Raw genomic sequence first — 15,735 nt, forward strand, 5'->3', positions numbered from 1 at the left:
AACCTCCATTAATACAGAGACCATGCATGGCTGGAAAGCAACCTCCATTAATAGAGAGACCATGCATGGCTGGAAAGCAACCTCCATTAATAGAGAGACCATGCATGGCTGGAAAGCAACCTCCATTAATAGAGAGACCATGCATGGCTGGAAAGCAACCTCCATTAATACAGAGACCATGCATGGCTGGAAAGCAACCTCCATTAATAGGGAGACCATGCATGGCTGGAAAGCAACCTCCATTAATACAGAGACCATGCATGGCTGGAAAGCAGCCTCCATTAATACAGAGACCATGCATGACTGGAAAGCAACCTCCATTAATACAGAGACCATGCATGGCTGGAAGCAACCTCCATTAATGCAGAGACCATGCATGGCTGGAAAGCAACCTCCATTAATACAGAGACCATGCATGGCTGGAAGCAACCTCCATTAATACAGAGACCATGCATGGCTGGAAAGCAACCTCCATTAATACAGAGACCATGCATGGCTGGAAAGCAACCTCCATTAATAGAGAGACCATGCATGGCTGGAAAGCAACCTCCATTAATACAGAGACCATGCATGGCTGGAAAGCAACCTCCATTAATACAGAGACCATGCATGGCTGGAAAGCAACCTCCATTAATACAGAGACCATGCATGGCTGGAAAGCAACCTCCATTAATACAGAGACCATGCATGGCTGGAAAGCAACCTCCATTAAGCAGAGATCACGCATGGCTGGAAAGCAACCTCCATTAATACAAAGACCAAGCATGGCTGAAAAGCAACCTCCATTGATACAGAGACCATGCATGGCTGGAAAGCAACCTCCATTAATGCAGAGACCATGCATGGCTGAAAAGCAACCTCCATTAATACAAAGACCATGCATGGCTGGAAAGCAACCTCCATTAATACAGAGACCATGCATGGCTGGAAGCAACCTCCATTAATACAGAGACCATGCATGGCTGGAAGCAACCTCCATTAATACAGAGACCATGCATGGCTGGAAAGTAACCTCCATTAATACAGAGACCATGCATGGCTGGAAAGCAACCTCCATTAAGCAGAGATCACGCATGGCTGGAAAGCAACCTCCATTAATACAAAGACCAAGCATGGCTGAAAAGCAACCTCCATTAATACAGAGACCATGCATGGCTGGAAAGCAACCTCCATTAATGCAGAGACCATGCATGGCTGAAAAGCAACCTCCATTAATACAAAGACCATGCATGGCTGGAAAGCAACCTCCATTAATACAGAGACCATGCATGGCTGGAAAGCAACCTCCATTAATGCAGAGACCACGCATGACTGGAAAGCAACCTCCATTAATACAGAGACCACACATGGCTGGAAAGCAACCTCCATTAATACAGAGACCACGTATGGCTGGAAAGCAACCTCCTTTAATACAGAGACCATGCATGGCTGGAAAGCAACCTCCATTAATACAGAGACCACACATGGCTGGAAAGCAACCTCCTTTAATACAGAGACCACACATGGCTGGAAAGCAACCTCCATTAATACAGAGACCACGCATGGCTGGAAAGCAACCTCCTTTAATACAGAGACCACGCATGGCTGGAAAGCAACCTCCATTAATACAGAGACCACGCATGGCTGGAAAGCAACCTCCATTAATACAGAGACCACAACATGGCTGGAAAGCAACCTCCTTTAATACAGAGACCATGCATGGCTGGAAAGCAACCTCCATTAATGCAGAGACCATGCATGGCTGGAAAGCAACCTCCATTAATACAAAGACCAAGCATGGCTGAAAAGCAACCTCCATTAATACAGAGACCATGCATGGCTGGAAGCAACGTCCATTAATACAGAGACCATGCATGGCTGGAAAGCAACCTCCATTAATACAGAGACCATGCATGGCTGGAAAGCAACCTCCATTAATAGAGAGACCATGCATGGCTGGAAAGCAACCTCCATTATTACAGAGACCATGCATGGCTGGAAAGCAACCTCCATTAATACAGAGACCATGCATGGCTGGAAGCAACCTCCATTAATACAGAGACCATGCATGGCTGGAAAGCAACCTCCATTACTACAGAGACCATGCATGGCTGGAAAGCAACCTCCATTAATACAGAGACCATGCATGGCTGGAAAGCAACCTCCATTAATACAGAGACCATGCATGGCTGGAAAGCAACCTCCATTAAGCAGAGATCACGCATGGCTGGAAAGCAACCTCCATTAATACAAAGACCAAGCATGGCTGAAAGGCAACCTCCATTAATACAGAGACCATGCATGGCTGGAAAGCAACCTCCATTAATGCAGAGACCATGCCAGGCTGAAAAGCAACCTCCATTAATACAAAGACCATGCATGGCTGGAAAGCAACCTCCATTAATACAGAGACCATGCATGGCTGGAAGCAACCTCCATTAATACAGAGACCATGCATGGCTGGAAGCAACCTCCATTAATACAGAGACCATGCATGGCTGGAAAGCAACCTCCATTAATACAGAGACCATGCATGGCTGGAAAGCAACCTCCATTAAGCAGAGATCACGCTTGGCTGGAAAGCAACCTCCATTAATACAAAGACCAAGCATGGCTGAAAAGCAACCTCCATTAATACAGAGACCATGCATGGCTGGAAAGCAACCTCCATTAATGCAGAGACCATGCATGGCTGAAAAGCAACCTCCATTAATACAAAGACCATGCATGGCTGGAAAGCAACCTCCATTAATACAGAGACCATGCATGGCTGGAAAGCAACCTCCATTAATGCAGAGACCACGCATGACTGGAAAGCAACCTCCATTAATACAGAGACCACACATGGCTGGAAAGCAACCTCCATTAATACAGAGACCACGCATGGCTGGAAAGCAACCTCCTTTAATACAGAGACCATGCATGGCTGGAAAGCAACCTCCATTAATACAGAGACCACACATGGCTGGAAAGCAACCTCCTTTAATACAGAGACCACACATGGCTGGAAAGCAACCTCCATTAATACAGAGACCACGCATGGCTGGAAAGCAACCTCCTTTAATACAGAGACCACGCATGGCTGGAAAGCAACCTCCATTAATACAGAGACCACGCATGGCTGGAAAGCAACCTCCATTAATACAGAGACCACAACATGGCTGGAAAGCAACCTCCTTTAATACAGAGACCATGCATGGCTGGAAAGCAACCTCCATTAATACAGAGACCATGCATGGCTGGAAAGCAACCTCCATTAAGCAGAGATCACGCATGGCTGGAAAGCAACCTCCATTAATACAAAGACCAAGCATGGCTGAAAAGCAACCTCCATTAATACAGAGACCATGCATGGCTGGAAAGCAACCTCCATTAATGCAGAGACCATGCATGGCTGAAAAGCAACCTCCATTAATACAAAGACCATGCATGGCTGGAAAGCAACCTCCATTAATACAGAGACCATGCATGGCTGGAAAGCAACCTCCATTAATACAGAGACCATGCATGGCTGGAAAGCAACCTCCATTAATACAGAGACCATGCATGGCTGGAAAGCAACCTCCATTAAGCAGAGATCACGCATGGCTGGAAAGCAACCTCCATTAATACAGAGACCATGCATGGCTGGAAAGCAACCTCCATTAATGCAGAGACCACGCATGACTGGAAAGCAACCTCCATTAATACAGAGACCAAGCATGGCTGAAAAGCAACCTCCATTAAGCAGAGACCAAGCATGGCTGAAAAGCAACCTCCATTAATACAGAGACCATGCATGGCTGGAAAGCAACCTCCATTAATGCAGAGACCACGCATGACTGGAAAGCAACCTCCATTAATACAGAGACCAAGCATGGCTGGAAAGCAACCTCCATTAATAGGGAGACCATGCATGGCTGGAAAGCAACCTCCATTAATACAGAGACCATGCATGGCTGAAAAGCAGCCTCCATTAATACAGAGACCATGCATGACTGGAAAGCAACCTCCATTAAGACAGAGACCATGCATGGCTGGAAGCAACCTCCATTAATGCAGAGACCATGCATGGCTGGAAAGCAACCTCCATTAATACAGAGACCATGCATGGCTGGAAGCAACCTCCATTAATACAGAGACCATGCATGGCTGGAAAGCAACCTCCATTAATACAGAGACCATGCATGGCTGGAAAGCAACCTCCATTAATAGAGAGACCATGCATGGCTGGAAAGCAACCTCCATTAATACAGAGACCATGCATGGCTGGAAAGCAACCTCCATTAATACAGAGACCATGCATGGCTGGAAGCAACCTCCATTAATACAGAGACCATGCATGGCTGGAAAGCAACCTCCATTAATACAGAGACCATGCATGGCTGGAAAGCAACCTCCATTAATACAGAGACCATGCATGGCTGGAAAGCAACCTCCATTAATACAGAGACCATGCATGGCTGGAAAGCAACCTCCATTAAGCAGAGATCACGCATGGCTGGAAAGCAACCTCCATTAATACAAAGACCAAGCATGGCTGAAAAGCAACCTCCATTAATACAGAGACCATGCATGGCTGGAAAGCAACCTCCATTAATGCAGAGACCATGCATGGCTGAAAAGCAACCTCCATTAATACAAAGACCATGCATGGCTGGAAAGCAACCTCCATTAATACAGAGACCATGCATGGCTGGAAGCAACCTCCATTAATACAGAGACCATGCATGGCTGGAAAGCAACCTCCATTAAGCAGAGATCACGCATGGCTGGAAAGCAACCTCCATTAATACAAAGACCAAGCATGGCTGAAAAGCAACCTCCATTAATACAGAGACCATGCATGGCTGGAAAGCAACCTCCATTAATGCAGAGACCATGCATGGCTGAAAAGCAACCTCCATTAATACAAAGACCATGCATGGCTGGAAAGCAACCTCCATTAATACAGAGACCATGCATGGCTGGAAAGCAACCTCCATTAATGCAGAGACCACGCATGACTGGAAAGCAACCTCCATTAATACAGAGACCACACATGGCTGGAAAGCAACCTCCATTAATACAGAGACCACGCATGGCTGGAAAGCAACCTCCTTTAATACAGAGACCATGCATGGCTGGAAAGCAACCTCCATTAATACAGAGACCACACATGGCTGGAAAGCAACCTCCTTTAATACAGAGACCACACATGGCTGGAAAGCAAGCTCCATTAATACAGAGACCACGCATGGCTGGAAAGCAACCTCCTTTAATACAGAGACCACGCATGGCTGGAAAGCAACCTCCATTAATACAGAGACCACGCATGGCTGGAAAGCAACTTCGATTAATACAGAGACCACAACATGGCTGGAAAGCAACCTCCTTTAATACAGAGACCATGCATGGCTGGAAAGCAACCTCCATTAATACAGAGACCATGCATGGATGGAAAGCAACCTCCATTAAGCAGAGATCACGCATGGCTGGAAAGCAACCTCCATTAATACAAAGACCAAGCATGGCTGAAAAGCAACCTCCATTAATACAGAGACCATGCATGGCTGGAAAGCAACCTCCATTAATGCAGAGACCATGCATGGCTGAAAAGCAACCTCCATTAATACAAAGACCATGCATGGCTGGAAAGCAACCTCCATTAATACAGAGACCATGCATGGCTGGAAAGCAACCTCCATTAATACAGAGACCATGCATGGCTGGAAAGCAACCTCCATTAATACAGAGACCATGCATGGCTGGAAAGCAACCTCCATTAAGCAGAGATCACGCATGGCTGGAAAGCAACCTCCATTAATACAGAGACCATGCATGGCTGGAAAGCAACCTCCATTAATGCAGAGACCACGCGTGACTGGAAAGCAACCTCCATTAATACAGAGACCAAGCATGGCTGAAAAGCAACCTCCATTAAGCAGAGACCAAGCATGGCTGAAAAGCAACCTCCATTAATACAGAGACCATGCATGGCTGGAAAGCAACCTCCATTAATGCAGAGACCACGCATGACTGGAAAGCAACCTCCATTAATACAGAGACCAAGCATGGCTGAAAAGCAACCTCCATTCATTCAGAGACCATGCATGGCTGGAAAGCAACCTCCATTAATGCAGAGACCACGCATGACTGGAAAGCAACCTCCATTAATACAGAGACCACACATGGCTGGAAAGCAACCTCCATTAATACAAAGACCAAGCATGGCTGAAAAGCAACCTCCATTAATACAGAGACCACGCATGACTGGAAAGCAACCTCCATTAATACAGAGACCACACATGGCTGGAAAGCAACCTCCATTAATACAGAGACCACGCATGGCTGGAAAGCAACCTCCTTTAATACAAAGACCACGCATGGCTGGAAAGCAACCTCCATTAATACAAAGACCACGCATGACTGGAAAGCAACCTCCATTAATGCAGAGACCACGCATGACTGGAAAGCAACCTCCATTAATACAGAGACCACACATGGCTGGAAAGCAACCTCCATTAATACAAAGACCACGCATGACTGGAAAGCAACCTCCATTAATACAGAGACCACACATGACTGGAAAGCAACCTCCATTAATACAGAGACCACACATGGCTGGAAAGCAACCTCCATTAATACAGAGACCACGCATGGCTGGAAAGCAACCTCCTTTAATACAAAGACCATGCATGGCTGGAAAGCAACCTCCATCAATACAGAGACCATGCATGGCTGGAAAGCAACCTCCTTTAATACAGAGACCACGCGTGGCTGGAAAGCAACCTCCATTAATACAGAGACCACGCATGGCTGGAAAGCAACCTCCATTAATACAGAGACCACAACATGGCTGGAAAGCAACCTCCTTTAATACAGAGACCATGCATGGCTGGAAAGCAACCTCCATTAATACAGAGACCATGCATGGCTGGAAAGCAACCTCCTTTAATACAGAGACCATGCATGGCTGGAAAGCAACCTCCATTAATACAGAGATCATGCATGGCTGGAAAGCAACCTCCTTTAATACAGAGACCATGCATGGCTGGAAAGCAACCTCCATTAATACAGAGACCATGCATGGCTGGAAAGCAACCTCCATTAATACAGAGACCATGCATGGCTGGAAAGCAACCTCCATTAATACAGAGACCATGCATGGCTGGAAAGCAACCTCCTTTAATACAGAGACCATGCATGGCTGGAAAGCAACCTCCTTTAATACAAAGACCATGCATGGCTGGAAGCAACCTCCATTAATGCAGAGACCATGCATGGCTGGAAAGCAACCTCCTTTAATACAGAGACCATGCATGGCTGGAAAGCAACCTCCATTAATACAGAGACCATGCATGGCTGGAAAGCAACCTCCATTAATACAGAGATCATGCATGGCTGGAAAGCAACCTCCTTTAATACAGAGACCATGCATGGCTGGAAAGCAACCTCCATTAATACAGAGACCATGCATGGCTGGAAAGCAACCTCCATTAATACAGAGACCATGCATGGCTGGAAAGCAACCTCCATTAATACAGAGACCATGCATGGCTGGAAAGCAACCTCCTTTAATACAGAGACCATGCATGGCTGGAAAGCAACCTCCTTTAATACAAAGACCATGCATGGCTGGAAGCAACCTCCATTAATGCAGAGACCATGTTTCATTTTCTTTGGTCTTGGTTTCTGGTTAATTCTATTCAATTCAGTTCACTTTATTTCTATAGTGCCAATTCACAACGGACGTCATCTCCATTCACTGTCCAGTTCACCAGATCATCCAGTCAGATTGATTCAAAGTTTTCTATCTAAGGAAAACCAGTTGATTGCATTGAGTCATTGACTCTTCAGCAATCCCTTACTCTAAGCATGCTTGTAGTGACAGTGGAGAGGAAAAACTCCCTTTTAACAGGAAGAAACCTCCAGCAGAACCAGGCTCAGTGTGAGCGGCCATCTGCTGAGGCCGACTGGGGTTCAAGGAGACAGAAGCAGAGACACAAAAGGCAGCTGTAGAAGATGACCCCGTCCAGGAAACATACAGCCAGGCAGACGAGCTCCTAGCCAGCTCCCATGTCAGAGGATGAAGAGAGCACATCCAGTTAGTCACAGTCAGAGAAACAGGACTACACTGGAAAACAGGCCAAGCTTCAACATCTAGAAACAAATTATGTTTCTAGATGTTGGAACTGACCAGATGAAGCTACTATGAGAAAAAGCAGAGAGAGCAGAACGTTAGAGATTGAACTAACAGATTCTGCAGAGTGGGAGAATAGAGATAGAATGAAGCAGAATGATGAAAAAGGGGTCCCTATGTCCTCCAGCAGTCTAAGCCTATAGCAGCATAACTATAGAGATAGCTCAGGATAACCTGAGCCACTCTAACTAGAAGCTTTATGAAAAAGGAACGTTTTAAGCCTAGCCTTAAAAGTAGACAGGGTGTCTGCCTCACGGACTAAAACTGGTAGTTGGTTCCACAGGAGAGGAGCCTGAGAACTAAAAGATCTGCCTCCCATTCTACTTTTAGAAATTCTAGGAACCACTAGTAAACCTGCAGATTGAGAGCGAAGTGCTCTGTTAGGAACATAAGGAACAATCAGATCTCTGATATCAGATGGAGCTTGGCCATTTTATTCATTTTATCAAACAGAAATCATGACAGCAGGTCTGCAATATGAAGGGTTCCTCTGATGATACTTCAGTTGTTTGTGAGGCCGAAACTATTTTCAGTACATAAAAAAAGCTCTTTTGGAAAATGTGAAATGAATTAACAGGCCTTATTTTAAGGTTAAAGCTGGACAGTTCATGCTGCTGCAGGAAGGTTTCATGAATGGCGTATCGATGCATTGATGCACTGTCTGCGTCCGTCTGTCCGTCTTTAATCTTCCATATCGGGGGCGCCATTGTTGTTCCTGCGTAGAGCTGATCAGAACGAACCAACTGCTGTGATAGTTTCTCTCGTTTCAAACAGGAAGGATGGAAGTGGTTGTGTGGCGTGGCTTTGTGCGCAGCTCCTTGTTTCTGAGGGTGACAGCTAAACAGAAGCTTTCCCTCCAAACAATCGGCCGTTCTGTAAGAAGAGGCGTGGGCCCGGCCCAAACCACAGAGATGGCTCTGCTTTGACAGCTGCTTTCATCTGCTTATTATTCCTCCTTCACACTCAAGGATTTTTGGGTCCCCCTCCCCCCCCCACTCAGCTGTGATTGGCTGTTGTGACAGACTTGTTGCCGGGTTGTCAGCTTCTTCTCAAGCTCACTTTAATTACTCCTTTTCACCAACGTTCGTGCACAGATGCATGCAAACTTGTGCAGACATTGTGAAGTCAGTGGCAGACAGGCCTGCTGACACACTGACAGAGAGAATGAACCGCCTCCCTCAGCAGACCCCCAGATGTCTGTCAGCCAGTCCAGCTGATTTCAGGCCGGCGAGGCCCGATGAGCCGCGGTCCATGCGGCACCCTGCTGTGCTGAGCTCTGAAGGGCCAATTAGAGGAGGAGAAATGGAGCAGAGGATGGAGGAGGGAGGTTCTGCCCATGGAAGGAGATCCAGTCTGTAAGGTTTCAGATTCTCTGGATCCAGACCTTCAATGACTGAGGAAAGCTGCAGAGGGACGGATTCACTAGAGACTGGATCCATCTGATGGTTTCCTGAACTCCTCCTCTCCTCCCCCTTCTCCTCTCCTTCATATCCCTTCTGTCGTTCTCTGCTCCTCCCGTCCCATCTTTAGTTTTTGGCCTTACTGTCATACTGTTGGTCTGCCATCATTCATCCCTTTCCTGTCCCTCTCTCTTTCCCTCCAGGCACGCTGCCCTACGACATTAAAATCGTGATTGCTGGAAACCACGAGCTGACCTTCGATCAGGAGTTCATGGCAGATCTCATCAAGCAGGACTTCTACTACTTCCCCTCAGCCTCCAAGCTGAAGCCGGAGAATTATGAAAACGTCCAGTCGCTGCTCACCAACTGCATCTACCTGCAGGACTCGGAGGTCACGGTGCGAGGCTTCAGGATCTACGGCTCTCCATGGTGAGTGACGGCCGCTCTGCTCAGGAGCAAACAGATCTTCTCTCAGAGGAAACCTTCTCTCTTTAGAAGCTCATTTCATCTCTGTTGGCATCCTCCCTGAACGCCCGATCTCACATAATATAAAGCAAAAATTTAGCCCACGTGATCTAGAGCTGAGGTCACGGATTAGCCAGCAGGTGGGTCCGGATCCGGACCCAACCTGATTTAAAACATTTAGAAATTACCGCATGTTGTCTGATGACAGTGTCTAACTTCACTTGCGCAGCTTCTCCTGTTAATACGGCAAAGCCTTCTGGAGCGTCCGGCTCCAGATTAGCCAATGAGCTGCTGTCAGTCTGGGTTGCTGCTGCTGCTACTTTTCGACACAGCAGGCAAACCTGTGGCAAGCCGGGCGATGGGAAAGAAGGAGAAGATGATGAGAAAAAGAGAGCAGAGAAAGTGTGGACTGCTGAAAGAACTGTGGTGAACTGGTGAAAGAAAAGTGAAATGGTGCTCAAAGATGACCCAGCACATTTAGAGGATGTTTGGCTCAACCTGCTGCTGTGAAGCAGGATGCTCCACCATGAACAGAATCAACAATAAATCTGGATCCAGGCTCAAAATGAGCTCCTTGATATGAGAACGGCTTAGTCTCCATTCAAACCCAGGTTTAAAGCTTTGCAGGGCAGCCTAAAGCCCACTGCCAACATTAAGACAGAAAAAAAGAGAAAATAACAAACGCTCAGTTCAGGTGTTTTAGAAAATATGGGAATCAGGAAATTGTCTATAAAAAAAACTGAACGATTGTTGTTTTGTTCCCTTAAAAAACACTTTAGATTTTTAAAAGGAAACGATTTTCAATTTTTTATATTTTTTAAATTTAAAAATTAAATGTATAACATGGATGCATAAATACATAATTTTATTTCAGTGTTAAATTCTGTTTAAAGTAACAGATTATAGTTAAAAATGTCTCCGGACCTTTACTGGTTGATTATTTTCTTTATTCAGACCCCACCGGTTTTTAATTGGTTACCGCTGGTTTAAAGCAAACTCACCAATAGAAGCTGGAGGTGAAACCGTTTCAACCTGATCAGTCGAATCATCAGTCCAAAGACAGAGTCTTTCTCAGTCTTTCTCCAGGACCTGGTTTAGCTCCAAGGCTAGACTAACTGCATGCAGCGAGGCTAAGGCTTTATTCTGCTTCCCCTGCCTCCTTTTTCTATTGGCTAACAAAATACGCCAATCAAAGGTTGATCAGCCATTTTATTGTCAACCATCAGCTGAATAAAACTACGTGATGCATGCGTATAGGGAGGGCCTTTTTTACGTTACATAGTCAAAATGGAAGTTACACTCGATGTATGGAGTAAATAGGTCGTTGAATTGAATACGTCCACGCATCTAAAATGGCGGACAAGTATCATTATAGAGATTGATTATATGTTTTCATCCTAATGTTTTAACCTTTTTTATGGGAAAAAAAGACCCAACAACCTTTGGTGAATTATTAACTTAAGTAGATTTTTTGGAAATATTACTGGATATTACTTTTCTGTAGAGTGTTACAGACAGAATAAGCCTTTTTTACATTTCTGATCGGTAGGATCTGATAATTATGAATTCTAATTTGATGGATTATTATTAGTATTTGTCGTGTATGTTGGCTTACATTTGAGTTGATGGTTATTTTCTTAGGATTGCCTGATTCTAAAGAGGTATAATATGCTGGGTTTGACTTTAATATGAGTTCGATGTTTTAAATGTGATGCAAAAAGGTAAAAATGTAGTAATATCGGGGGGGGGAGTTAAGGAGTTAATGGTTCATGTCTGTTTCAACAGGGAGGAATTATTGCCTTCCTGGGATCCGTCAATTTTCCATGTTAGTAAATATAAAGGTCTGTTGTCTACTTTTGAGGAAAGTAATAAACTTTTACAAAATGTTGAAATCAGGCCTCTACTCTGACGATGGTTAACAACGATATTTTCTATATTGGATCTGTTTTTCTGCATAGTTTTTTTGCTAAAGCTTTTAGTTGGGAGGTGATGAAGATTTTAATCTGTTAATACTTAAATCATCATAATTAGCAGATGCTATTTTCTTTATGTCCGTAATTAAATCCAAAGGAAGTCGTTCCTTCCAGTTATTAATGTGATTTTGACTATGAAGAATCCTGTTTTATTGATCTACAAATAGAACACAGAGGCCAGAGCGCTTGAATAAATGTTAAAATGGCCTGCCATAGGGAACGTGAGGCAAGACAAAAAAAAGATGTAAAATGAATATTAATATTTGTCCTCTGATCTTTATGTATAACTAATTGCAAGCATTTTTATAGTCATAATCACTAAAATCGCATATTTCCTGTTCAATCTGAGGGTGAATCGCAAGCTGTGGCAGAAAGGAGCCGAGCCTCTGATTGCGCAATCTATCCCAAACTGAGTCGATACATGCAATTGGCCCTTTCCTGTTGCCGTATCGCTGCATGTGGCCAATATACTGTTTGCATATACGCTTATATACTCTGATGTTCCACAGTGTGGCTGTTGTCTTTAACCATAAACGTTTAATATTTATTAATGTCATACTTTAGTTCTGCTGATGGGACATAAAAGCTAATTTAAAGGAATTTTAAAAAAGTGGACTTTCAGTCCAAAGAGGATGTGATTAAAAACAGAAGACCAACTCCGCAGCTAAAAGGTTCAGACAATGCAGACGGTGAGGACTGGATGCGGCTGGACAGCTTCTCAGCCTTTTGGCCCAGAAGGATCTGCTACAGACTGTTCCTCGGGACAAAGTTCCTCCAACTGCTGCTCACAACATCCGTAGAAAGGTCCTTCTCTGCGTGGAAAAGACCGAAAACAATCAGAATAACGACAACTTTCCTGCCTGCTCATCACCTCCATTTAGGTAGAGAGACGTTAAAACTAAAGGAAAATAAGGACTTTAACAAGAAAATAAATTAGGTTTTTGTGGCAAAGGACTTTATCTACAAATAAAGGTCAGACCAAAAACAGCACAATTTGACACTGAAAACAGTTTAAAAACAAAGTTGACTGAGTGGTTTTCCTCCCTGCTTCATATTTAACCAATGAAAAACTGGTGGGAATGAAAGTCCAGGATGAAAAAACACTTTCTATCAATAATGATGCTAAATATTCCTCTTTAAAGGAACAACAGGCTTCTTTTTATTTCAGGTGATTGTTATTAGCAGAAGCTGTTTTGGGAGAGATGGATAGATGTCGTTAACGGGGAAAGTTACAATAGCTCACATCATAATAAAGAAATGCTTCACTAGCGTCTGAAACAGATTTTATTTTATAGCAAAGCTGTTTTTAAACAGAACGGACAGACTTCAGTAAGTTTGATTTTAAGATCAAATATTTTCAGACCAAATATCTCTTTCTCAGTTTTATTTTTCGGTTAAAATATTTCAGGTTAAAATGTTTCAGATTAAAATGTTTCAGAATAAAATGTTTTAGGTTAAAATGTTTCAGATTAAAATATTTCAGGTTAAAATGCTTCAGGTTAAAATGCTTCAGGTGTCATGATCGGTTTAATGGACTAAACCCACATGCAGAACACTAACGGAGACAGAGGAAAGTTTAACAATGTTTATTTAAGAATACACAGAATGATTCAAGATCTGGTTCTGGTACAGGTCCGGGACTGGTTTCAATATTATCTGGAGAGATGAGAGTTTGATTAGCCAAGCAGATGATGGTTTGACGAGTGAGTAGAATCTTGATAATACCTTGAGGAGGTTTTAACAGATCCGTGAGAGGAGGAACCGGTTGGGTCCAGAGTCTGTGGAGGTAGCAGAGAGCTCAGCAGCAGCAGCGTCTAGCTTCGAGCCAGAGAGTTTCAGACTTGGGTTCTTGTTTCCTAGCTCTTTCCCAAGAGCTGATGGAGGAATCCAGACTGAGATCTTCAGGTTTGGCTTACGTGGGCAGGCAGGCAGATTTCCAGATTATGCTCATCCAGAGCTCAGACTTCAGTTGGGTTTCTGTGAGCAAGAAGACAAGAGCAAGTTAGAAGGCTAGTTTCTCTCTAGAGGCAACTAGTATTCTTTAGGATTTCAGAGGCTCAGGTTCGCTAACCAAACTAGGTCAACACTCCGGCGTCGAAGGAAGGTCTGACTGCTGCTTATGTAGCGAGGTCTTCTGATGAGCTGATGATCCCCAGGTGTGCTGAGGACTCCAGCTCAGGAAGCCCACAGTGCTCTCTGCTGGAGACAGGTGGCAGATCTCCAGATCCCAACATCAGGTTAAAATGTTTTAGGTTAAAATGTTCCAGATTAAAATATTTCAGGTTAAAATATTTCCGGTTAAAATGTTTCAGATTAGAATGTTTCAGATTAAAATGCTTCAGGTTAAAATGTTTTAGTTTAAAATGTTTCAGATTAAAATTTTTCAGGTTAAAACTTTTTTAGGTTAAAATGTTTCAGATTAAAATTTTTCAGGTTAAAATGTTTTTTAGGTTAAAATGTTTCAGATTAAAATATTTCAGGTTAAAATGTTTCAGATTAAAATGTTTTTAGGTTAAAATGTTTCAGATTAAAATGTTTTTAGGTTAAAATGTTTCAGGTTAAAATGTTTTTAGGTTAAAATGTTTCAGATCAAATGTTTTAGGTTAAAATGTTTCATGTTAAAATGTTTCATGTTAAAATGTGTTGGTGGCGCACTGGTTAGCGCACACAAGCCATGTACAGACCTCTCAGTCCTTGCCAGGGCCGACCCGGGTTCGAATCTGACCTGCGGTCCTTTGCCACATGTCTCTCCCCTTTCCTGTCAGAATAATGAGCCACTAGTGCCGTAAAAACTCAAAAAGAAAAAAAAAATGTTTTAGGTCAAAATGTTTTGTTGGCCTTAGGAAAATGTATTTATTTGCTTTTCCATCTGGTTATGCAAAAAGGCGAGGATTACTGAAAATGAGGCGGATGTTTGCAGAATACGCTGTGACTGTTCATAAGACAAATCTATCAGCGTGTTAAATCAGTGCAGAAACAGCACAGGCTTTGCTGGGCTCAACATATGGATAAAGGTGTAATGCTTTAACACAGCCAGTCAGAGGGGGGGGGGTCATGGTCTGGGCCAGCATGCCTTCAGAGGGGGAGTGGAAACGCTCCGTGTGCTGACAGGATGGATGAGTGATTGCAGAGCTGCGGCTCCACGGGAAATAATGAAGGATGCAGATGCAAAAGAATCCTTAATTAGATTTTTTAATTATTGAGGATTCACTTCTCCTTCTATAGTGTCCCAATTAAAAAAGCTCATCAAAAACTAAAGAGATGAAGGGAAAGTGTTTTTCTCCCTGTTTCCCCTCCTTTCTGTCTCATCCCTCCTCCTCCTCTTCCTCAGCCTCCTCTTCCTCGCCTCTTTCATTTCACCTGCTTCCTGTTTGATGGCTCGTCCGCGCTGATGAGCAGGAAATGGAGGGGCTCTGGCTGCTTTAATCAACGCCGTTGTTTTCAGGGGAAAAAGTAAAGAGAAGAGGAGGAGGTGAAGGTGGCATCAAGGCTTCTTCTTCTGTGATAATGAGTCTAATGATGACAGAAGCTCACCTCAGCTTTTAAAGTTGATGTCCAAAAACTTTCACAGACAAAACAATCAGGGAGTGGGTGGGGGGGGGCAAGAATAAGAAAATCCAGCAGTAAATGATTAATCTTCATGTTCTCTCTCATTTTCAGCAGTGAAACTGCAATAACTGGTTCGGTCCTCAGGTCCTGCATAGCACCAGGTCTCACCGTCTGTAACCAGCAGTTCCCTCGTACCGAGGCTTAAATG

General features: G+C 43.9%; 1 protein-coding gene and 1 long non-coding RNA gene across 2 annotated transcripts in view; one reads left to right on the top strand and one right to left on the bottom strand.

Annotated features, from left to right (window-relative positions):
• The window catches only part of LOC119788031 (metallophosphoesterase domain-containing protein 1-like), a 71,469-nt gene that overhangs the window by 17,977 nt on the left and 37,757 nt on the right, over nt 1-15,735 (top strand). The window contains exon 4 of the mRNA XM_038292154.1: nt 9,744-9,969. Within this exon, the coding sequence (XP_038148082.1) occupies nt 9,744-9,969 (226 nt within the window). The remainder of the gene's footprint in view (nt 1-9,743; nt 9,970-15,735) is intronic.
• Nucleotides 13,573-13,901, bottom strand: LOC119788033. The gene is made up of 2 exons (XR_005281412.1): nt 13,704-13,901; nt 13,573-13,634 (listed from the first exon to the last, which is right to left on the bottom strand). It is a non-coding gene; the product is annotated as an uncharacterized LOC119788033 (long non-coding RNA).

Source organism: Cyprinodon tularosa, unplaced genomic scaffold (genome assembly GCF_016077235.1).
Source record: "Cyprinodon tularosa strain WSP-4 unplaced genomic scaffold, ASM1607723v1 ctg309, whole genome shotgun sequence".
Taxonomy (NCBI): Eukaryota; Metazoa; Chordata; class Actinopteri; order Cyprinodontiformes; family Cyprinodontidae; genus Cyprinodon; species Cyprinodon tularosa.